The sequence below is a fragment of the Bufo gargarizans genome, chromosome 5 (genome assembly GCF_014858855.1).
Source record: "Bufo gargarizans isolate SCDJY-AF-19 chromosome 5, ASM1485885v1, whole genome shotgun sequence".
Taxonomy (NCBI): Eukaryota; Metazoa; Chordata; class Amphibia; order Anura; family Bufonidae; genus Bufo; species Bufo gargarizans.
The window spans coordinates 136,670,805-136,693,748 of NC_058084.1; the positions used below are offsets into that span (position 1 = coordinate 136,670,805).

Genomic DNA, 22,944 nt, shown 5'->3' on the forward strand with positions numbered 1-22,944 from the left:
TGTCCTTCAAAGTGAAAAACCGTGTCAGAAACTGTGGGCCTCTCACAGACTACATGCCACAAGCTGTCCCCACCATTCAGTCTCTCATGTCGCCTCCTCCCACTGGAAGCCGCAGCATCCACCGTATCTATACAAAACGGATGAGATCCGGCTCATAGGTGGCCCGGGAAGGATGTACGCGGCTTAGTAAATAAGGTCCTGAAGCAGCAGTGCGCCCCCTCCGAGCCGCCCCTGCGAGCCGCTGCCTTCCCTCCCCCGCACCCCTCCCGGCGCCTGCGCGGCCTCCCTCACCCCCCGCCCGTGTGTTTGAACAGGAAGGCGGACATGTTTGTGGAGCGCCTGTGAGTCAGGAGGAGCTTGCGGCATCATCCTTCGTGAGCCGCAAGAAGCAGAGCAGCCCTGGCAGGCGAGTGTGCCCCCGGGCGGAGGACGGACGGACGGCGCTGAGGAACGTTATGGCCGGATACTGACCGGACGTCTGCCTGCCCGTAGTAGCTGTCACCCGGCCCCCCCTCCGGCCAGGGCCTGTGTGTATGTATCCGCCGGAGGCCCGTAGGGAGGATGCCGGGGTCCGTTCCGCTGCAGAGCCCGGCGCTGAGGCGGGGGTGAGGGAGCGCGGATCTGAGCGACACGCCGGGGAGCGATCTGTGTGAGGAGCCGAGCACCGACCGCCACCCCTGCCGCCTGCAGCCATGTCTACCGGGGACAGCTTCGAGACCCGCTTCTCCAAGATCGACGTCCTGCTCCGCGACCCCAAATCGGAGGTGAACACGGACTGCCTGCTGGTGAGTGGCCGGGAGGTGACACGGGTATTACTGGCACTAGTGGTGCGCCTCTGCATGGCACGAGCTCCATCTGCTGCTGAGAAAGCTGGGTGGCCATTGCAGCTGCCATCTGGACAGCCCCTTAGCTCTCCCTCCCCATCTCCTGGCTGGACCCCGGGAAAGCTGGGTGAGCTCACATCTGTCATAGAGATGGAATTCCTGCGGGTCTGTCAGACCGTCCTGATGCGTGGGGCGCCATGTCTTTCCATCCCATATGACGGAGCCTGTAAGGCAGATGTGAACAGGGTCTTAGTGGTCGCCATGCTGAGTGAAGCGGCTGATGGGTGTGAGGTGCATTAGGGCACAGGGGCGCTCGCAGGGTTTTACATTAAACCGGATTTCCCCTTTAAGTCACCTGATGATGAAATCGCGTATAGAGAAAGAGGGAAGTGTGTGCCCGAGATAATGAGCGTTTTAGGTAACGTTGTCTGGGCAGGTTCTGCCAGAACGTCAGAGAGCGGGTGACACCTGGCAGGGTGGGAAGGGAGTTCTGTCAGCAGCCCCCGTCCAACAGTGTCCGCCATGGGGCCCCCCTCTACTGGGGGTGTTCAGTCTGTACAGGGGTATGTCACTATTGGTGGTATATGGTCTGTACGCGTGGATGCCTCTCTTGGCGGTATATGATCTGTACGCGTGGCTGCCGCTCTTGGCGGTATATGATCTGTACGCGTGGCTGCCGCTCTTGGCGGTATATGATCTGTACGCGTGGCTGCCGCTCTTGGCGGTATATGGTCTGTACGCGTGGATGCCTCTCTTGGCGGTATATGGTCTGTACGCGTGGATGCCTCTCTTGGCGGTGTATGGTCTGTACGCGTGGATGCCTCTCTTGGCGGTGTATGGTCTGTACGCCTGGATGCCGCTCTTGGCGGTGTATGGTCTGTACGCGTGGATGCCGCTCTTGGCGGTGTATGGTCTGTACGCGTGGATGCCGCTCTTGGCGGTGTATGGTCTGTACGCGTGGATGCCGCTCTTGGCGGTGTATGGTCTGTACGCGTGGATGCCGCTCTTGGCGGTGTATGGTCTGTACGCGTGGATGCCTCTCTTGGCGGTGTATGGTCTGTACGCGTGGATGCCGCTCTTGGCGGTGTATGGTCTGTACGCGTGGATGCCTCTCTTGGCGGTGTATGGTCTGTACGCGTGGCTGCCGCTCTTGGCGGTGTATGGTCTGTACGCGTGGATGCCTCTCTTGGCGGTGTATGGTCTGTACGCGTGGATGCCTCTCTTGGCGGTGTATGGTCTGTACGCGTGGATGCCTCTCTTGGCGGTGTATGGTCTGTACGCGTGGATGCCGCTCTTGGCGGTGTATGGTCTGTACGCGTGGATGCCGCTCTTGGCGGTGTATGGTCTGTACGCGTGGATGCCGCTCTTGGCGGTGTATGGTCTGTACGCGTGGATGCCGCTCTTGGCGGTGTATGGTCTGTACGCGTGGATGCCGCTCTTGGCGGTGTATGGTCTGTACGCGTGGATGCCGCTCTTGGCGGTGTATGGTCTGTACGCGTGGATGCCGCTCTTGGCGGTGTATGGTCTGTACGCGTGGATGCCGCTCTTGGCGGTGTATGGTCTGTACGCGTGGATGCCGCTCTTGGCGGTGTATGGTCTGTACGCGTGGATGCCGCTCTTGGCGGTGTATGGTCTGTACGCGTGGATGCCGCTCTTGGCGGTGTATGGTCTGTACGCGTGGATGCCGCGCTTGGCGGTGTATGGTCTGTACGCGTGGATGCCGCTCTTGGCGGTGTATGGTCTGTACGCGTGGATGCCGCTCTTGGCGGTGTATGGTCTGTACGCGTGGATGCCGCGCTTGGCGGGGTATGGTCTGTACGCGTGGCTGCCGCTCTTGGCGGGGTATGGTCTGTACGCGTGGCTGCCGCTCTTGGCGGGGTATGGTCTGTACGCGTGGCTGCCGCTCTTGGCGGGGTATGGTCTGTACGCGTGGCTGCCGCTCTTGGCGGGGTATGGTCTGTACGCGTGGCTGCCGCTCTTGGCGGGGTATGGTCTGTACGCGTGGCTGCCGCTCTTGGCGGGGTATGGTCTGTACGCGTGGCTGCCGCTCTTGGCGGGGTATGGTCTGTACGCGTGGCTGCCGCTCTTGGCGGGGTATGGTCTGTACGCGTGGCTGCCGCTCTTGGCGGGGTATGGTCTGTACGCGTGGCTGCCGCTCTTGGCGGGGTATGGTCTGTACGCGTGGCTGCCGCTCTTGGCGGGGTATGGTCTGTACGCGTGGCTGCCAGTGTGTAGTGTGCTTGTACTGCTGATGGACCTTGCTGATGCCCATAAACACACTGTGCGCTATCCACATCTTTTGCGGACCTGTTGAAATAAATGGGTCTGCGTCCATTCTGCAGAATCGTGGACCGGATGTGGACGCACAAATACGGTGGTGTAAATGAGTGTACGTCAGCCAGCGGCGGTCCCCTAGAGCACAGGTGACAGCGTGATGCTCAGTTGTGTCCCCAGAGAACCTGGTAACAGATGCAGAACAGGAAGAGCTCTGCCTGCACTTGTGGTGTGCTGCGCACTATATGGCGGTGCTCGCGTTGCTGTAGTAGATGCTTTCACAGGAAACGTCCTCTTTGAAGCTACTCTTGAATGTTTACAGGTAGAAGTTGTCATCTCTCAGAGCTCGGTTAGGCTCCTTTCACACCTGCGTTCAGGTGTCCGCTCGTGAGCTCCGTTTGAAGGGGCTCACAAGCGGCCCCGAACGCAGCCGTCTGGCCCTAATGCATTCTCAGTGGAGGCGGATCCACTGAGAATGAATCCGTCTGCCAGCGCCCAGCCTCCGCTCCGCTCAGTGAGCGGACACCTGAATGCTGCAAGCAGCGTTCGGGTGTCCGCCTGGCCGTGCGGATCCGTTCCGACTTATAATGGAAGTCAATGGGGACGGATCTGCTTGAAGATGCCACAATATGGCTCAATCTTCAAGCGGATCCGTCCCCCATTGACTTTCAATGTAAAGTCTGAACGGATCCGCTCAGGCTACTTTCACACTATTTTCTAAGTTATAATGCAGACGGATCCGTTCTGAACTGATGCAAACGTCTGCATTATAGGAGCGGATCCGTCTGATGAAACATCAGACGGACCCGCTCCGAACGCTAGTGTGAAAGTAGCCTTACGGTGATTCTCGGGTAGCACCGATCGTCCATGTTTCGCTCCTCTCGTCCTGCCGATGTCCTTTTGAAAAGGGCGATTATCAACAACTGAGGGTTTTAGGGTACTTCCACACTAGCGTTACTCTTTTACGGCATAGAGTTCCGTCCTAGGGGCTCAAATCCGGAAAATAACTAATCGGGTATATCCCCATGCATTCAGAATGGAGAGTAATCCCATCAGGATGTCTTCAGTTCAGTCTTTTCAGGACGGAGATAATACAGCAGCATGCTACGGTTTTATCTCTGGCCGAAAAAACTGAAGACTTGCCTGAATGCCGGATCCGGCATTTTTGTTCCATAGGAATGTATTAGTGCCATGCGCAGACCGAAAAAAAAGGTGAAAAAAAATAAATGCCGAATCGGTTTTTCCGGATGGCGCTGGAAAGACTGATCTGGCATTTCAATGCATTTTTCAGACTGATCAGGATCCTGATCCGTCTTAGAAATGCCATCAGTTGGCATACGTTTTGCCGGATCGCTCTGTTGCAAGTGTGAAAGTAGCCTTATCGTTTCATCACTGGACAGGTTTACACGGGGAAGTTATCCCACCTGTACACATGCACTCTCAGCCCTGCAAAGCATGCAGGTGTGTTCGGGGAGGGGGGGGGGGTAAGCAGCTTGACTATGTTGCAGTCCTATAATTTAGTACATGCAAATGAGCCTCTAGGAGCAACGGGGGTGTTGTCGTTACACCTAGGGGCTCTGCTCTCTCTGCAACTGCTGCCCCTTCTACACTTTGACAGGACCGGGTGCTAGGATGTTTTCACTGCCTGGCCCTGTCAATCAAAGATCAGAGGGTGTGGCCATTGCAGAGAGAGCAGAGCCACCAGGTGTAATGGTAACGCCCCAGTTGCTCCTAGAAGCTAATTTGCATACATTAAAACCGTTGTTCTCATTAATGCAGACACATATGAACATGGGACCAACACAGACGCCTTCAGCTGCCAAGTGCACATGTAACAGGTCATCCAGTGTCATAGGTACAAACCTGCTGACAGAGGCCCTTTAAACCAGTTATTATTATTTTGTTTATATAATAGGAAATCCTACAATTTTCTAATATACGAGTAGATAGAATTCAGCATACATGGCTTTGTTATATGGCAGCAGTTGACCCCTATATGCAGTACAATGTCACAGCCCTTGTATCAGTCGTGTGACGCTCTTCACATGGTGTAATCCCTGGCCTTCAGTAAGCAGCAGTGTTACATGACATGCATGTGCTGGCCACCTTCATGTGATCAGCAAATGGGACCATGATAGGGATGAGCGAAACATCTGAAGTCGATTGGCATAAAACAGGAGCTCCGTACAGTATTAGAATGTATTGGCTCCGATGAGCCGAAGTTATTTGTACTGTAAAAAAACATTTTCTGAAATCTGGTTCGGTTCCAAGTGGTGCTTGGAGACTTCGCGAAGCAATAACTTCGGCTCCTTGGAGCCAATACATTCTAATACTGTACGGAGCTCCTGCTCCGTACAGTATTAGAATTACGTTTTATGCGAATCGACTTCGGATGTTTCGTCCGAAGTCGATTCGCTCATCCCTAGTTACTGTGTGTATTTACTTGGCTTCCTGTCTCTAGGTGATGTCATGTTGTTAATAAAGTTTAGCATAAAAAAAACAACAAACGCACACCGCACAGAGATCTGCTTCTACATAGAGACTGACAGACCTGGCGAGGTGCTGCTGCAGGTGGTAGTATATACTGTATTTGTTCTGCTCCTCACCTGTTATATACCGGGTCACATGACTGCCGCCATGTTTAGTCCTATCCAGGACTAAAATGGGCCGTACCTTTTTTTTTCTTTCTTTAGGGAGAGGCCACTGTATGGACAGCATAAAGGTCTGCAAGCGAATCTTATTCTCTAAATAACTCAACGCACTCATTAAAACCGGAACACCACAGGCCTGGTAGAGATACCTTACCAAGGATAATGTCCTGTGACAGGAGTGGTCATGTACCTGGAGGTCTAGTGGCCCCGTGCTGCTCCTGCCTGATGATATTCAAGGGTGTCGGGGAGCAGGCAACCCCAGGGGCCACAGTGCTAGAGACCAGCTACATGATAGTGTACACATGCTGGCGTACCAGGAGTACTGTATTCATTGCTCTGCGGTGGGGAGTCGTCAGGTGGTTGTTAGGAACCAGTGATGAGCGAACTTCTGTTTTAAGTTCGGCGTCTAAAGTTCGGCTTCCGGTTAGCGGAGAATCCCGATATGGTTCCCGATATGGATTCCGACTTCCGTTGTGGTCCGTGGTAGCGGAATCAATAATCGGCCATTATTGATTCCGCTACCACGGACCACAACGGTATTCGGAATCCATATCGGGATTCTCCGCTAACCAGAAGCCGAACTTAAAACAGAAGTTCGCTCATCACTATTAGGAAGTCATTACAGCTCTGCTCTTTCTGAGCTCCCTTGTACACGAGGGCCTTTCTTATCAGTGACTGACAGCTATCTCTCTATACACCTTTATCAGTCACTGATAATAGCCGAATGATTGAGGTTTAAAGGGATTTTCTAAGACTTTTTAATAATCTATCCCAGTGATGGCGAACCTTTTAGAGACCGAGTGCCCAAACTGCAAACCAAAACCTACTTCTTTATCGCAAAGTGCCAACACGGTAATTTAGGCCTCTTTCACACTTGCGTTGTCCGGATCCGGCGTGTACTCCATTTGCCGGAAGTGCCCGCCGGATCCGTAACACCGCAAGTGAACTGAAAGCATTTGAAGACTGATCCGTCTTCAAAATGCGTTCAGTGTTACTATGGCAGCCAGGACGCTATTAAAGTCCTGGTTGCCATAGTAGTAGTGGGGAGCGGGGGAGCAGTATATACTGCAGTATACTCCGCATCCGTTTCTCCGTTCCGAGGCCCCGCAAAAAAAATATAGCATGTCCTATTCTTGTCCGTTTTGTGGACAAGAATAGGCATGTCTACAATGGGCCTTCCGTTCCGCAAATTGCAAATAGCACACAGGCGGCTTCAGTTTTTTGCAGATCCGTGGTTTGCGGACCGTAAAAAACAGAACGGTCGTGTGCATGAGGCCTAAGAAGGGTGATATCCGCTGTATAAATTGACATGCTGGGGACTGTAATACTGCATATTTAGTGGTGTGTTTTAATGCAGTATGTGGATGAGAATTCAGAAAGTTATCCTCCATTTTGTTGGCGTAGATCTGCGTTTCTGGTGCACGGACAGGTAAAGATGCCCGGCCTGTGTTTGGCACATCCTAGTCCGGTGCTCTCTGCAGTTAGACCAGCTTGAATGCCAGGCTTCAGCCAGATAAAAATCGCTGCATTCCGCAGTTTTTGGGCTGACATTTGTGCCCGATCAAGCAGCTGGATCTCCGAAACGGAGATGTGAACTTCAGCCTTAGGGCTCATGCACACTAACGTATATATTTTTTTTCAAGTGTCCATTCCGTTTTTTTTTTTTTTTTGTGCATTCCGTGACTGTATGTCCACGTGGCCATTCTGCAAAAAATAAATATAAAATAAAAACATGTCCGTTGTGTTCCGCAGAATGCACACGTCCGACAACTGTTTTGCAGATCTGCAATTTGCGGACCGCAAAAAACAACCGACGTTCGTGTGCATGAGCCCTTAGTCAATTCCCACTACGGTTTACAAAGGGTCCGGGTACAGGGGGAAGAGGGGCCGTGCGTCCCGTCCCTGCCCTTCTGGGCTGGATTGAGAAGTCTCTTCCTGCAGGTAAATGGCTGGCTGCACGGCTTGTTCTTTTATGTGGGGTCCTGTCAGGGATTTCGTGCTCCCTGAGCCACGGACAACCCTACAACCGATTCCAAGGCCTCATGTGTTACACCTATAGCTGACATATGTAGTGGAGGGGGGAAATCAGAGTTTTTAGAACTGGAAGGACTTCCATGTCTTATCGTACTAGGAATTGTTTGTGAACCTTTCACCACACAGCAAACCACCTACAGCACGGTGACGCAAGCAGTTCTCTACATGTGCTGCCGCCTGCTCCGAAACATCAAGGCAATAAGTCAATGAATAGATAGGAAATCTGATAATCCTGTATTAATATGTTGGGAGTTGTAGTTCTAGCTCAGCTGGCTTAGGCCTCATTCACATCCACATTTCTTGCTGTTCTCACATGTACCCATTCATTTCTGTGGGCTTGCAAAAAATACAGACCGCACAGAGATGTGATCCATGTGCTGTCCGCGTGTATGTGGCCATGCCTCACATTGTAGAACATGTCCTATCCTTGGCCATTTTGCAAACAAGAATAGGCATTTAGACAGTGCGGCCCGCGGAAAGCCTTTGGCCTTCATCTGCATTTTGCGAATCCACAAAACGGATATGACCACGTGGATGCAGCCTTCTTGATGCCTGTGGGCCGGGACTCTTGCTGGGGGTGGGAGATGCTGATCGGCGGTCCGGCCTGACAATATTGCTTTTCTAATGCTTTGTTTATTGTCTTTAAGACGCATTAATATTCAGAGTGAAAGATCCTGAAGAAGCGCAACAATGAAGCGTCTGTCCTCGGGAAAAAGGAAGTCGATGAGTGTGAAAGGGAAAATGCTCAAGTTTGATTTCCACCACCTACATCAATCTGCTTGGGCCCTGCCATCCTTAAGAAAATGAGACCTTGTTGGGAGAGTCACATTCCCAGGCTCATTATGCGAGAGACGAATGTGTCGTTACACTTCAGAATACGGGGCGTGTGAGCCATTGCTAAGTAACTAGAAAATATTTGGGAGCTTTCAAAGTGGGTTTGATAGATTTCGGTTGAAGACTGGATTCTTTGAAAGCTAAAAAAATTTCATCTGAGATCGCTGCCGCTGTGTGCCGGGATCTTCCGCCGGCTCATCCTGTGCCCAGGGACATGAAGGGACCGTCGTGGTCACCTGTGACTTCATTTAGATTTCACACTGGCCTCTAACCTGGTAATAGGTTTCCTGTTCTGTTTAGATGCCTTCTCAGCAGTCATCTCACAGGCAGGATTACAATGACTGATAACACATCTGTACAGCTAATAAAACAGGGTCCACCATTTGTGATGGTCACAGCTTATCTACTCCCCATCCTTGCACAATGACGTCTGCATAGGTAGCCTCATCTGATACATTGGTGGCATATGGCTAGGTTCTGCCACCAATATCAGATGGGTGCAGGTTCCACCTCTGGGACCCGCAGCTAGCTCCAGAACGGGCATTCGAAAGTGAAGGAGAGCGGACCACGCATGTGCGGCGTGCTCTCTCTTAATTTTTAATTGGAGTTTCAAAAATAGCTGAGCGATTTTGGCTGTTTTCGATAGTCCCATAAAAATGAATGGAGGGCAGCTCTCCGCTCATTCCATCTGACTAGTTTCTTATACTAACGATGCGGCCAATATATGAAATACGACAACCCTTTTTAATTACAATGGAGCTAGTCCATATGTGGATCTGCTAGAAGACTTCTGCCTTGGATCCATGTCGGATGTGCCTATGGCTAATCTGACACTTGCTTTAGGCCTCTTGCACACGTACGTTTTTTTTTTTCTTCCGTTCCGCATACGGACCATATATGGAACCATTCATTTCAATGGATCCGCAAAAAAACGGAAGGTACTCTGTATGCCTTCCGTTTCCGTATTTCCATTTTTCCGTTCCGTTCAAAGATAGAACATGTCCTATTATTGTCCGCATAACGGACAAGGATAGTACTGTTCTATCAGGGGCCAGCTGTTCCGTTCCGCAATAAACGGAATGCACACGGACATTATCCGTATTTTTTGCGGGCCGCAAAATATTGAAAAAGCCATACGATCGTGTGCAAGAGGCCTTAGTTTGTTTCGAAGGTTTTAAATACACCAGAAAAATGTAAATTGTATTGACCAAAGAATCCGCAGCAGAAATTGTAGCCTGACCCTTTGATTTCTGCTGCGGACTTGTAGATTGTCATGCCTGGGATCCATTCAATGGGGTTAATCCATGTGATGCAGTTTCCATGTGGGAACCCTGCCAGGAGAAGACGTTGCTTCTTTTTGTTTTCCTGCAACTCCAGTTTGATAAACCATGCATGAAATAAATCTTTGCTGTAGAAATTATGGCACAGATTTCCTATTGAAAACAATGGCAGGTGGATTGTGAGCATACCCTGATACGGTAAAGCTGGGTGCACAGAGCTTGTGTGCCGCCATTGTGGTGCTTTCTTGTGGTACGGTGTTCTCCATGACATCATTTGTAATGTAACATGCCAATAAATGCCTCATAGTCCCCAAAAATTCAGTGCCCTAATAAAAAGGTGACTATATAGGGCTATGTATTTTTAACCCTTCAACTGCATTATATCAGAAAGAGAAATTAATCAGTGAACGCAGTAAACAGTAGCACAGGTCTCTGCTTCTTGGACTCTGTAAGTAGGATTTAGGAGGGTGTATTTTCATACTGACCCCCTTTATGAAGATCTCTGTCAGACTAGGCCATAGACCAGGGCTGAGGGCTCGTGCACACGGCCGTTTCGTGCTTTGGGGACTGCAATTTGCGGTCCCCAATTCACGGACAACATCCGCGTGGCTGCCGCAGACAGATCCAGACCCATTCAACTTGAATGGGTTCCGTGATCTGTCCGCACCGCAAAAAAATAGAACAAGTTCAAATTTTTATTTTTTTCAGTGCGGAGGCACGAACAGAAACCCCATGGTTTCTGCACCTCACCTTCCAGATTGCGGACCTTTACAACTGAATGGCTCCGCATCTGTGATGCGCTGTGCACACAGCCGGGGCCCGTATATTGCTGTTTGCGGTCCGCAATAATGGCACGGATGGGCAAGAGGCACCTGACAACTACCAGAAAAATTTGCTGGCTTTTCGGACAGACAACATTTTTCTTTCTTTTTTTTTTTCTTTATGGGATCTCCAGTTTCAGTCCTGCGGAGGATCTGCTGTCCTCATACAGGAGGGCAATGGTTAAACCACATGCTGGCTCAGTGAGGAAGGCAGAGAAGACACGTGAATAAACAGGAGCCCTGCGTTTGAGGTTAGATACTTTTCATTATACAGTAAGAAATGAAGAATAAAATTCTCATGTGGCATTTATTATCTGCTCTGGAGACTCGCACCAGTGCGGTCTGCTGGTCCGACACATGCCTGCAATGGAAGGCTGATCATCCAGTGGTGGTCTTCACCCATAGACTTCCATGTTAAGTGTCCCGACAGACCAAAGAGACAACATTTGGCCCCTGTTGGGTGAATAGTGCATTATAGATATGGGCTACGTGAGCCGAATCGGATTCCTTTCCCTCAGTCCCCTGGGATGAAACTTCTGTAACCTGAACACGGAGATGCCAGCTGTTGAAATGCCTCATTAATAAAGATGACCGCGTGGCAGGAGTATACAGATGCCCAGCTGTTTTCCCCAGGACTTTTCATCCCTCTAAAACTTTTGCAGTGAAAATAAAATTTGCTTAAAAAATGTTGAAACTGAAAAATGGCATGTAAGGATCCATTCACACGTCCGCAATTGTGCAGAATGGGTGCGAACCCATTCTTTCTCTATGGGGATGCAATAGGCATTTCTATGGGGGTGCCAGCCGGGTGTATTGCGGATCTGCAATACACTATGGATGTGTGAATGGACCCTAACGCTAGGTTCATATCTGCGGCAAAGGCGGGCTCAGTGGTTATCTGGTGCCTTGCAGCGCTGGCATCCTAGGATCGAATCCTACCAAGGACAACATCTGCATAGAGTTGGTATATTCTCCCCATGCTTGCTTGGGTTTCCTCCCACACTCCAAAGACCTACTCATAGGGAACTTAGGTTGTGAGCCCCATTGGGGACAGCCTGCTAATGTCTGTAAAGCGCTGCGGAATATGTCAGTGCTATAAAAGAGAGTATGATAGATAAACATAGGATCTGTTAGGATCCTCCGGCGCAGATTCCGGATAGTGTGCAGAATAAAATACTGCTGCGTGTTCTACTGTTGTGTCCTGCAGAATGATGGACACCATAAGGGTAAGGTCACACTGGTTGTGGCAGAGAACAGCCTGCCGAAGTTCACCCGATCCAGCCTAGTTACTGCTGTTCACCACTGGACCCCATTGACTATAAATGGATCCAGCTGCTCTCCGGTGAAATGCCGGATTTTGTTGCCAGCTAGTGAATAAGGCCTCATGCACCTGGCCGTTGTTTTGGTCCGCATCCGAGCTGTCCATGGGATGTTGACCCATTCACTTCAATGAGGCCGCAAAAGATGTGGACAGCACTCCGTGTGCTGTTCGCATCTGTTGCTCCGTTCCGTGGCCCCGCCAAAAAAATATAACATGTCCTATTCTTGTCTGCGCTTTGCGGACAAGAATAGGCATTTATATTGAAGGCTGTCAGTGCCGTTTCACAAATTGCGGAACGCGCACAGACGCCATCCGTGTTTTGCAGATCCGCGATTTGCGGACCGCAAAACACACCACGGTCGTGTGCATGCGGCCTTAAGAGAAGAATAGCTCCTGTTTAGACCCTCAGCACGACCATGTACATTTTTAGTGCAGATACCTTCCGGGGGGTTGAGTAGCCCAACCTTTTGCAGTGCCTCGGGCTGTGTCGTAGCCCAACCTTTACTAGCTTCCAGGGGTTGTAGCGGCCCAACCCGTGGCAGCTTCCAGGGGTTGTAGTGGTCCAACCTGCGGCAATCATCTGTTCCACCTGTACAACTGTCTTTTATTCAGTGGTGGAACATCTGAATTGCATTACTGGCGTTTTTTCTAATACACGGAGTGCCACATTGTGCTTCTGAACTGGAATAAAACTATCGCACCCATCTTTTTTCTGTGTGCGTTAGAAGCAGACCATTTTTTTTGCTGTTTGCTTTTGATTTTGCTCCTTACCAACCTTGTTTGATAAGCTGGACCTGGAAACATTCTTTGTACAGAGTACACAGAAACTTTCCACAATGTAGATAAGCAGTAACCATTCAGCTGTCAGTCTGACAAGTGGAAGGAGAGGGAGGCTATTTGTGGCAATAAACTTTGGGAATAGAATTATAGTGATAAAGGCTGGTGTCTGATTGCGTGGTTGTATAGGCTGAGCTTTGCTGAGGCTGGCCATAGACAGAAAAGGCAGGTACATTTATTAAAGGGCTTCTGTCACCAGATTTAACCCTATAAAGCTAGCCTACATTAGCGATGTGCTAATGTCAGCTAAACCTAACTAGCCTATTCCTACTTTTATCTATGCCCCCGTTACACCAGAAATCTAACTTTTATAATCTGATTAGCCTCAGGGGGGGGCGTTGTTCCTGCTCCTAGAGGCTCATTCTCCCACCTTTGTCGCCTCCCTCCAAGTGCAGATTGACAGGACCAGCCAGCGCTCGCATCTGTCTGCCAGCCCTGTGCTCTGGTGAAATCTCGCGCAGTTCAGCATTCGGCGCAGGCACGGTGAGGAGAGACACTCGCAGGCTGCCAGCTTCCTCACCGCACCTGCGCCGAATGCTGAACTGCGCGAGATTTCACCAGAGCACAGGGCTGGCAGACAGATGCGAGCGCTGGCTGGCCCTGTCAATCTGCACTTGGTGGGAGAATGAGCCTCTAGGAGCAGGAACAATGCCCCCCACCCTGCTTCTATAGGCTAATTAGAATATTATATAAGTTAGATTTCTGGTGTAACGGGGGCATAGATAAAAGTAGGAATAGGCTAGTTAGGTTTAGCTGACATTAGCACATCGCTAATGTCAGCTAGCTTAATAGGGTTAAATCTGGTGACAGAATCCCTTTAAGACTACTGTTTCTTGTGCCAGTCTTTAATAAAAAATACACAGGCATAAGTTCTGCCAAACTAAGGCTACTTTCACACTGGCGTTGTGGCTTTCCGTTTCTGAGAACAGTCATGGGCTCTCACACGCGGTCCAAAACGGATCAGTTTTGCCCTAATGCATTCCCATGTAGGAAGAGGATCCTCTCAGAACGCATCAGTTTGCCTCCGTTCAGTCTCCATTCCGCTCTGGAGGAGGACACCAAAACGCTGCCTGCAGGGTTTTTCTGTCCGCCATGTGGTGCGGAGCAAGACTGACACAATAGCAAACTGATCCGTCCCCCATTGACTTTCAATGGAGTTCATGACGGATCCGTCTTGGCTATGTTAAAGATAATACAAACGGATCCGTTCTGAACAGATGCAGACGGTCGTATTATCCGAACGGGTCCGTCCATGAAACAAATCACAAATGTGAAAGTAGCCTGACTTCTGAGGCCTGCGACTGGCTGCAGCAGTGACATCACCGAGCCCCTTCCTGGTCCTATGGGATCAGAAGCAGCAGGTTACTTGCATTGGGCTTGTTGGTTCCTAGGCCAGACAAACTACCTAGCTCCTGATATTTACCTGGGTGAGAGCTATAAAAGACATAATACAACCGGATCCGTTCATGACGGATGCATGCAGTTGTATTATTGTAACGTAAGCGTTTTTGCAGATCTATGACGGATCCGCAAAAAAACCGCTAGTGTGAAAGTAGCCTTAGATGCACATCTTCGAGTGTCTGTGCACAAATAAATACGAATCTACTTAAACTAGGAGCCGTTGTAGATTTGTGATGTACTTTACGCCAGTTTTATGGTGTAAATTTTGTTACATGCATTTGGATGGTTGAAGTTGGAGTGTGGAAATGCAGAGGCGTCAGAAGTTCGGTCGAGCATTGCCTATTATGAAAAAAAAAAAGCGTACGATGGGAGCTGACGCCTGTCTGAGAACTGATGGGGGAGTTGCAGTTACATAAAGGCTCTGCTCGCTGCACTTTGACAGGGATCACGTTTACACTGCCTGTCCCTGTCCATCAAAATGCAAAGAGAGCCTCTAGGTGTAATGACAACGCCCCCGTTGCTCTTAGAGGCTTATTTGCATATATTAAAACATCATTTTCCTCAGCAATTCGGGCACATATGAGCATGGGACCAACACAGATGCCTTCAGATGCCAAGCGCACCTGCAGCAAGTCAGCCAGTGTCATAGATACAAATCTGCTGACAGATGCCCTTCATTAAAAGAAGGAGGGCAAAGTGACTCTGTAATATTAAAAATAGGGAGCCATTTGGAAGTCAAAAGTTTTGCTGAGCTGGGTGATCTCAAGAGCCAGAATTCCTATCACTAGAACATAACAGTAGGTACCGTAGTGGAGCTGCCATGAATTTCTGGGGCGTATGTAAGCTTAGGACAGTTAGATACCAGGTGGCATAATCTCCCTCACTTTTCTAGTTTTATAAACAAGGTACAGGGCTAGTATAGTTTGCCACCCGGTTATTTCATGTTCAGTTACGCTGTAGGTTTAGTATAGTCTGCTGCCCGGTTATTTCATGTTCAGTTACGCAGTAGGTTTAGTATAGTCTGCTGCTCAGTTATTTCATGTTCAGTTACGCGGTAGGTTTAGTATAGTCTGCTGCCCGGTTATTTCATGTTCAGTTACGCTGTAGGTTTAGTATAGTCTGCTGCTCAGTTATTTCATGTTCAGTTACGCGGTAGGTTTAGTATAGTCCGCTGCTCGGTTATTTCATGTTCAGTTACGCGGTAGGTTTAGTATAGTTTGCCACCCGGTTATTTCATGTTCAGTTACGCTGTAGGTTTAGTATAGTCTGCTGCTCGGTTATTTCATGTTCAGTTACGCTGTAGGTTTAGTATAGTCCGCTGCTCGGTTATTTCATGTTCAGTTACGCTGTAGGTTTAGTATAGTCCGCTGCTCGGTTATTTCATGTTCAGTTACGCTGTAGGTTTAGTATAGTCTGCTGCTCGGTTATTTCATGTTCAGTTACGCTGTAGGTTTAGTATAGTCCGCTGCTCGGTTATTTCATGTTCAGTTACGCTGTAGGTTTAGTATAGTCCGCTGCTCGGTTATTTCATGTTCAGTTACGCTGTAGGTTTAGTATAGTCCGCTGCTCTGTTATTTCATGTTCAGTTACGCTGTAGGTTTAGTATAGTCCGCTGCTCGGTTATTTCATGTTCAGTTACGCTGTAGGTTTAGTATAGTCCGCTGCTCGGTTATTTCATGTTCAGTTACGCTGTAGGTTTAGTATAGTCTGCCACCCGGTTATTTCATGTTCAGTTACGCTGTAGGTTTAGTATAGTCCGCTGCTCGGTTATTTCATGTTCAGTTACGCTGTAGGTTTAGTATAGTCCGCTGCTCGGTTATTTCATGTTCAGTTACGCTGTAGGTTTAGTATAGTCCGCTGCCCGGTTATTTCATGTTCAGTTACGCGGTAGGTTTAGTATAGTCTGCTGCCCGGTTATTTCATGTTCAGTTACGCGGTAGGTTTAGTATAGTCTGCTGCCCGGTTATTTCATGTTCAGTTACGCGGTAGGTTTAGTATAGTCTGCCGCTCGGTTATTTCATGTTCCGGACACCTAGCGCTCTGAATGTAGTGACAGGAGGCAGATTTTCGGTTTCATATGCGGCTTGTAACTATGACAACATGAAGTGTCTCCCACATGCCATGCTGAAAATAGCTGCGCCTCATTCCAGTCCTGAGCTCGCATGGCTATCATCCCGTGTTGTGACTGCATTAACTCTTTAGCCGGTCCTGTGCCTGGGTCCCCTTCTTGGTGGCAGGGGCCTGGGGCTGAGGTAATGGGCTTATCTCCTCCACTGACTCCAGGAGGCTTATCTGTGACACTTCACCATTACACCCACTATTGGCGCTTATCAGACCAGATAGACTGTTTCCATGGTTGACGTTTCTTAAAGGGTTAAATGGAAGGCTTCTAATGACGGCTTGCCAAGAACAGTAAGCCATCTCTGGAGACTTGTACGGGTTTATTAATATCATAATGGGAATTGCATGAATTACATCTGGAGGGGATTTGTTTTCTTACAGTGCGTCCTGCAAGCCGATACAGCCATAGTATAAAGGGTGGAGTGCGGGGGAGATTTATCAAGACTGGTGCAAAGGAAGACTGGCTTAGTTGCTCTTAGCAACCAATCAGATTCCATCTTTCATTTTTCAGAGCTCCTTTGGAAAATGAAAGGTGGAACCTGATTGGTTGCTGTAGACCACTAAGCTAGTTTGGATAAATCCCCCTGCTAGTATCGAAGTCACTGTGCGGTATATACTTGTGTTCAAACAGGTTTTAACTTTGAGGCTCAAAAAAAGCTCCTCCGGAAGCTTCCACCCAGCAACTCAAAGTACTTTCAACTTGGCGACTAATATCTGCTGCTCTGAATTGTGTTCTATAAAAGTAATGCTTAAAGGGATGTTCATTGGGTCCCTCTGATTTGCATGTATTGGCAGTGGTGTATAGTCTCTCACCCATCACATCTTTCACATTTTATTATTATTTTTATTTATAATTTTTTTTATGTAAGTTTAGCTTATATGTTAAAGGGGTTGGACACCTTTTGGGTTGGTACCCCTCCTGGGCAGACCTGGATAAGGAAGCATACTTTCCTGCTCCATGGTGCTGGGTCCCATCTCCTTTGCTGCCCTGCTTGCGGCCTCGGCTACCCCCCCCCCCCCCCGTCAACATCCAGTTTGACACCGCTGCAGCCATTTATTTGCTGTAGCGGTGACCTGCTCCTGTCACGTGACCAATTGACATGGCACGAGGGGAGCCGGCCACTGCTGCAGCCAGTGATTGGCTACAGGGGTTTCAAAGTAGATGTTGACAGTGGGGGCCAGGACCCAGAACCAGGTCTGCCCACCCCATTAAGCATGCATGATGTATGCAGTATCGGGGATATGTCTGTCTTTTCTGCCATGACAACAACTTTTCCCCTATCCCCAGGATTGTGGGTAAGTGTCTAATGCTCATCTGTCATCACTTGGCCCATAGAGTTGAATGAAGCGAGCAACAGGCATGTTTGTCTGCCGGGCCCCTGTTTGCACTTTCACACTTGCGTTCGGAGCGGGTCCGTCTGGTATCTGTACAGACGGATCCGCTCCTATAATGCAAACAATGGTATCCGTTCAGAACGGAACCGTTTGCATTATATTTCAGAAAAAAGTCTAAGTGTAATTTGTATTCAGACGGATCCGTCCAGACTTTACATTGAAAGTCAATGGGGGGCGGATCCGTTGCACCATCAATTGCACCATATTGTGTCACCTTCAAACGGATCCGCCCCCATTGACTTCCATTGTAACTGTGGACAAATCCGTTTGCCTCCGCACGGCCAGGCGGACACCCGAACGCTGTCCGCCTGCTGAGCGGAAGCCAAGCAGAGCCATACTGATGCATTCTGAGCGGATCCGCATGCACTCAGAATGCATTAGGGCTAGACGGATCCGTTCGGGGCCGCTTGTGAGAGCCTTCAAACGGAACTCGCAAGCGGAGCCCCGAACGTTCAGCTGTCCGCCTGTCCGTGCGGAGGCGAGCAGCGGAGGCTGAACGCCGCCAGACTAATGCAGTCTGAGCGGATCCGCTCCATTCAGACTGCATCAGGGCTGGACGGAGGCGTTTGGGTCCCATGAACGCTAGTGTGAAAGTAGCCTTACTCATATGCACAATGTGAACAGCCATGTATAGGACATGTTCTATCTTTTTGCAGAACGTACATATGGATGTAGAAAGCACACGGATCATCTGAGTGCTGTCCGCAAAATGAGGTCCATGGACCCATTGAAAAGAATGGGTCCACAAATAAAAAAACTGACTGCATGCGTATTTTGTGGATCTGCGATTTGCCCACTATAGCCAGGCCCTTTTTATTTATTTTTTTTATTTTTTTTAATGGGCTGAAATACCCCTTTTACCATTTTTGTTACAACTAGCCATATTCTAATTCTTTCTGTCCTCGTATGGGATAAAGGCCGTAGTTCTCACTCGGGCAAATTTCAGGAGCTAGGTAGTTTGTCTGGTAGGAACCAAACAAGCCCAATACAACTAACCTGCTGCTTCTGATCCCATAGGACCTGGAAGGTGCTCGGTGATGTCACTGCTGCAGCCAGTCGCAGGCCTCAGAAGTCAGGCTACTTTCACACTCGCGTTTTGTGCGGATCCGTCATGGCATACTTTTTCTCTCTTTTGAAACCTGAGGGGCGCTGCATAAACTGAACACAGCTGATAAATGCATCAGGTTTTTTTCTTCATTTTACAGGTCTTTTGATGGAATTACAGAAATGTGCAAAACGAGACGCTGGTGTGAACTGGCGTTTAACGGTTTTGCTGCGGTGTCATTTGTAAAAAGGGTATCTGATGACAACGCAGGGTCATGGAGTTGTAGTCAGACCCAGATTTGGAGTTGGTAGAAATATAATATATTATATGTTAATATTGTACGGTTTAGTAAATGTGCAGTACTTTCATAGAAATTTAGGGAACCTTTTTACTCCTGTGAATATATGTTTTGTTCTGTTAATCTCAGGCCCCTATTCATCAAGAACGGACAGCTGGCAGGTCTGTGGGGTCAGAGTCTGAGATGGAATCGGAGTACTGGTAGATACAAGGGTCATAGTTGGACGTCAAGCTTACCGACTCCGAAGCCTGTGGAAAAGGTTCATAGTCCAAAATGGCCTGTGTGGTGTTTGCTCATATCTCTGCACTATAAAATGGCTAAATAACACAACCATGTACTGTAAATGTGACCCCAATAAAATATTTAAAGGGGTTTTCTGGGTGTTTGATATTGATGTCCTATCCCAAGGCCTCTTTCAGACGAGTGTGTCCTCAGTTATGGACAGCGCTCGTTGCGCAGGAGTGCACAGCATTATAATTTATAATGAGGTGTGTCTCTGCATGACCTTGCATCTACTGAATTGTACAGGCATAATGCTGTCAGGATAATTCTATAATGCCGTGCGCTCCAGCGGGGACTGTCCATAGTGGAGCATGTTTTCAAAGAGGCCTCATTCAGAGTGGTGGGGATCCGACTCCTGGCACCCCTGCCGATCAGCTGTTTGAAGAGACGACGGTGCTGCTGCCTCTTCGCAGCTTACCAAGCACAGCGCCGACCATTGGATAGTGGCTGCGCTTGGTATTGCATCTAAACCCTATTCACTTGAACAGGGCTGAGCTGCACGTCGGCCATGTGACCGATGACTGTGACATCACATGCCTAGTAAGAGGGCGCATCGCTCACTGGAGGGCCACGGTCTCTTCAAACGAAATGTACCAGACCGGGAACAAAAGCAAGAAGGGGAAGGCGCATATATTCAAAGGGCATCTGTCAGCAGGTTTGTACCTATGACACTGGCTGACCTGTTACATGTGCACTTGGCAGCTGAAGATATCTGTGCTGGTCCAATGTTCATATGTGCCCATATTATGATTCTGTATATGCAAATAAGCCTCTAGGAGCAATGGGGGCGTTGCGGTTACTCCTAGAGGCTCTGCTCTCTCTGCAACTGCCGCATCTTCTGCACTCTGACAGGGTGAAGCAGTGTAAACTGTGCAGAGGGTGTGTCAATTGCAGAGAGAGCAGAGCCTCTAGGAGTAACGGCAACGCCCCTGTTGCTCCTAGAGGCTCATTTGCATATATTAAAACATCATATTACTCCGCAATGCAGGCACATATCAACATGGGACCAACACAGATGCCTTCAGTTGCCAAGTGTACATCCAACAGGTCCACCAGTGTCATAGGTACAAATCTGCGCCTTCCCCAAGGTCTTGCCTTTGTTCCCACCGGCTGCAGGTGCCTTTTGCTCATTCTTGCAGTGATGCATTTTCATACTCTTTTTATAAGGCATGGGTGGTATGTGAAGAAACTTTCTGAGATGACGTCACAGGATGTGGTTGGTGGATGACGTTCACAGCTTGTGTGAATAATCCAGAGATCACTGCAGACATGAAGCAGTGAAGCTTTTCCTGCTCGTCTGTACTGACAGTGATTCAGGGGCCTCTATACTTTTTGTCCTTGTAGATCTCTGTTCACACCAGTTTTTGTCACTGCAAAGTAAATAAAATAAGCCAAAATATGTAAGGCTACATGCACGCGACTGTGTGCCCCCCATGGCCGTATTGCGGCCTGCATACGGCGGGTCCGCAATGCACGGGCACCGGCTGTGTGCATTCCGCATCACGGATCCATTCACTTGAATGGGTCCGCAATCATTGAGATGCGGAACGAAGGCACGGATCAGGACCCCACTGATGCACTATGGAGTGCTTCCGTGGTGTCTGCGGCTCCGCACTGCAAAAAAGTAGCACATGCACTGAATGGGTCCGCGATCCGCATGCGGCTGCCCCACGGTCTGTGCCCGTGCATTGTGGACCGCAATTTGTGGTCCGCAGCACCAGCACGGAGCCCTTGCGTTCGTGTATATGTAGCCTAAGGGCTCGTTCACACGAAAGTGTGATGCCCATTGCCTTATTGCGGACTGCATTTGCTGATCCGCAATACACGGGCACCATTCTGTGGCCATTCCACATCACGGATGCGGACCCATTCATTTCAATGGGTCCGGAGATGCAGAACGGAACAATGCGGAAGCAGTACGGAGTGCTTTCTGGGGTTCCGTTCCGTGCTTCTGCACCGCAAAAAGATAGAGCAAGTTCTATCTTTTTGCGGAACGGAAGGATCGCAGACCCATTCAAGTGAATGGGTCTATAATCCCTATGCGCTTGCCCCACGGACTGTGCCCGTGCATTGCGGACAGCAATTAGCGGTCCACAGCACGGGCTTCACATGTTCGTGTGAACGAGCCCTAAGTATGTATTACAGAGCACCTGCCGCCAAAGTTCTGTATATTTGGGCCAGACATAGACTCCTATGATAAGTATCCTCCGTGCCGTTGTCATCCATGTTATCTCTGTATTTACTAAAGGGGTTGTGCCAAACCTGTACGTGTATGGGAAGTTGGGAGTGATACGTGTCGGCCAAACAGTCGCTCCTAGAGCTAATGAATGTGTACGGCCGTGCTACTGTTCTGGTATTCTGTTGTCTTATAGGAACGGAATACCAGAAACGCTGGATCGAACGTATGCTGAACACTGCTGGATCCCATTCACTATAATCGGGTGGGTCCTGCGGGTTCTGGCATGAATGCAGCGGTATTTTGTCCTTTATATTTTCTGGAACATCCACCATAGATGTGCACTTAAAGGGGTTTTCCAGTAGGCAAAAGTTATCCCTTATACACAGAATAGGGCAGTGATGGCTAACCTCCGGCACTCCAGTTGTGGTGAAACTACGACTCCCAGCATGCTCCATTCATTTCTATGGCATTCTGAAAGCAGGTGTACAAGCAGGTAGTTGTAGTTTTACCGCAGCTGGAGGTTAGCCATCACGGGGATAGGGGATAACTATCAGATCGGTGGGGACCCCGTACCCCCTACAACCCCCCTGAAATGACCTGAGCCGCCAGTCGAACTTTTATGGGAATTCCGGAGATTTCTGAGGGCTCTCGGCTATCTCGAACTCCCATAGAAATTAATGGAGCGGCCACGCACATGAGCAACCGGCCGCTCCCCTCATTTCAGGGGAGGTGCAGGGAGTATGAAGGAGGGCGCACTGAGCAAACGTGGCCACCGCTATGGGAGTTTTGAAAATGGCTGAGCTCGGCTATTTTTGGAACCCCCCTTCCCCATAGAAGTGAATAGAGTGGTGGCCGCTCGTGAGCAGTGCCCTCTCCTTCACTTCAGGAGCCCCGTTCTGGAGATGGGAAAGGGTCCCATAGGTGGGACCCTTTGCTATCTGACATTGATGTCATGTTACCGATTTGCTATCAGTGTCTGAGATGGAAATAACCCTTTAATTTTCAATGGTACACAATGGCCAAAAATGTTTTCTATACATATTAAGTTTTTTTTTTTTTTTTTTTTTTTTTTTAAATACCACTTTCTAATGAAAGTGTCCCTTTAGCACTATAGTCACATTGAACCAGAGATGAGCCTCACGTGAGTCCTAGGATGAGAGCAGTCGGAGTCCTGTGTCCTTTCAGATCTGCCTGGCCATAATGGTGGCTACTTACCTCTCGCTGCAAACCTTTATGAATCAGTGCAGTTGTCACAAGTCTGTTCATGGATAAAACCCTACAATTTGAGGGCATGCACGGTTTAGTATAATCCGACCTCTGCATCTAAACAATTAGAGCTATTTGACT

General features: G+C 49.2%; 1 protein-coding gene across 1 annotated transcript in view; it reads left to right on the forward strand.

Moving 5' to 3' along the window:
• Window positions 1-284: 284 nt before the first annotated feature.
• ROCK1 (Rho associated coiled-coil containing protein kinase 1) overlaps window positions 285-22,944 on the forward strand; it is a 131,185-nt gene continuing 108,525 nt past the window's right edge. The window contains exon 1 of the mRNA XM_044294801.1: window positions 285-785. Within this exon, the coding sequence (XP_044150736.1) occupies window positions 693-785 (93 nt within the window). The 5' untranslated portion in view covers window positions 285-692. The remainder of the gene's footprint in view (window positions 786-22,944) is intronic.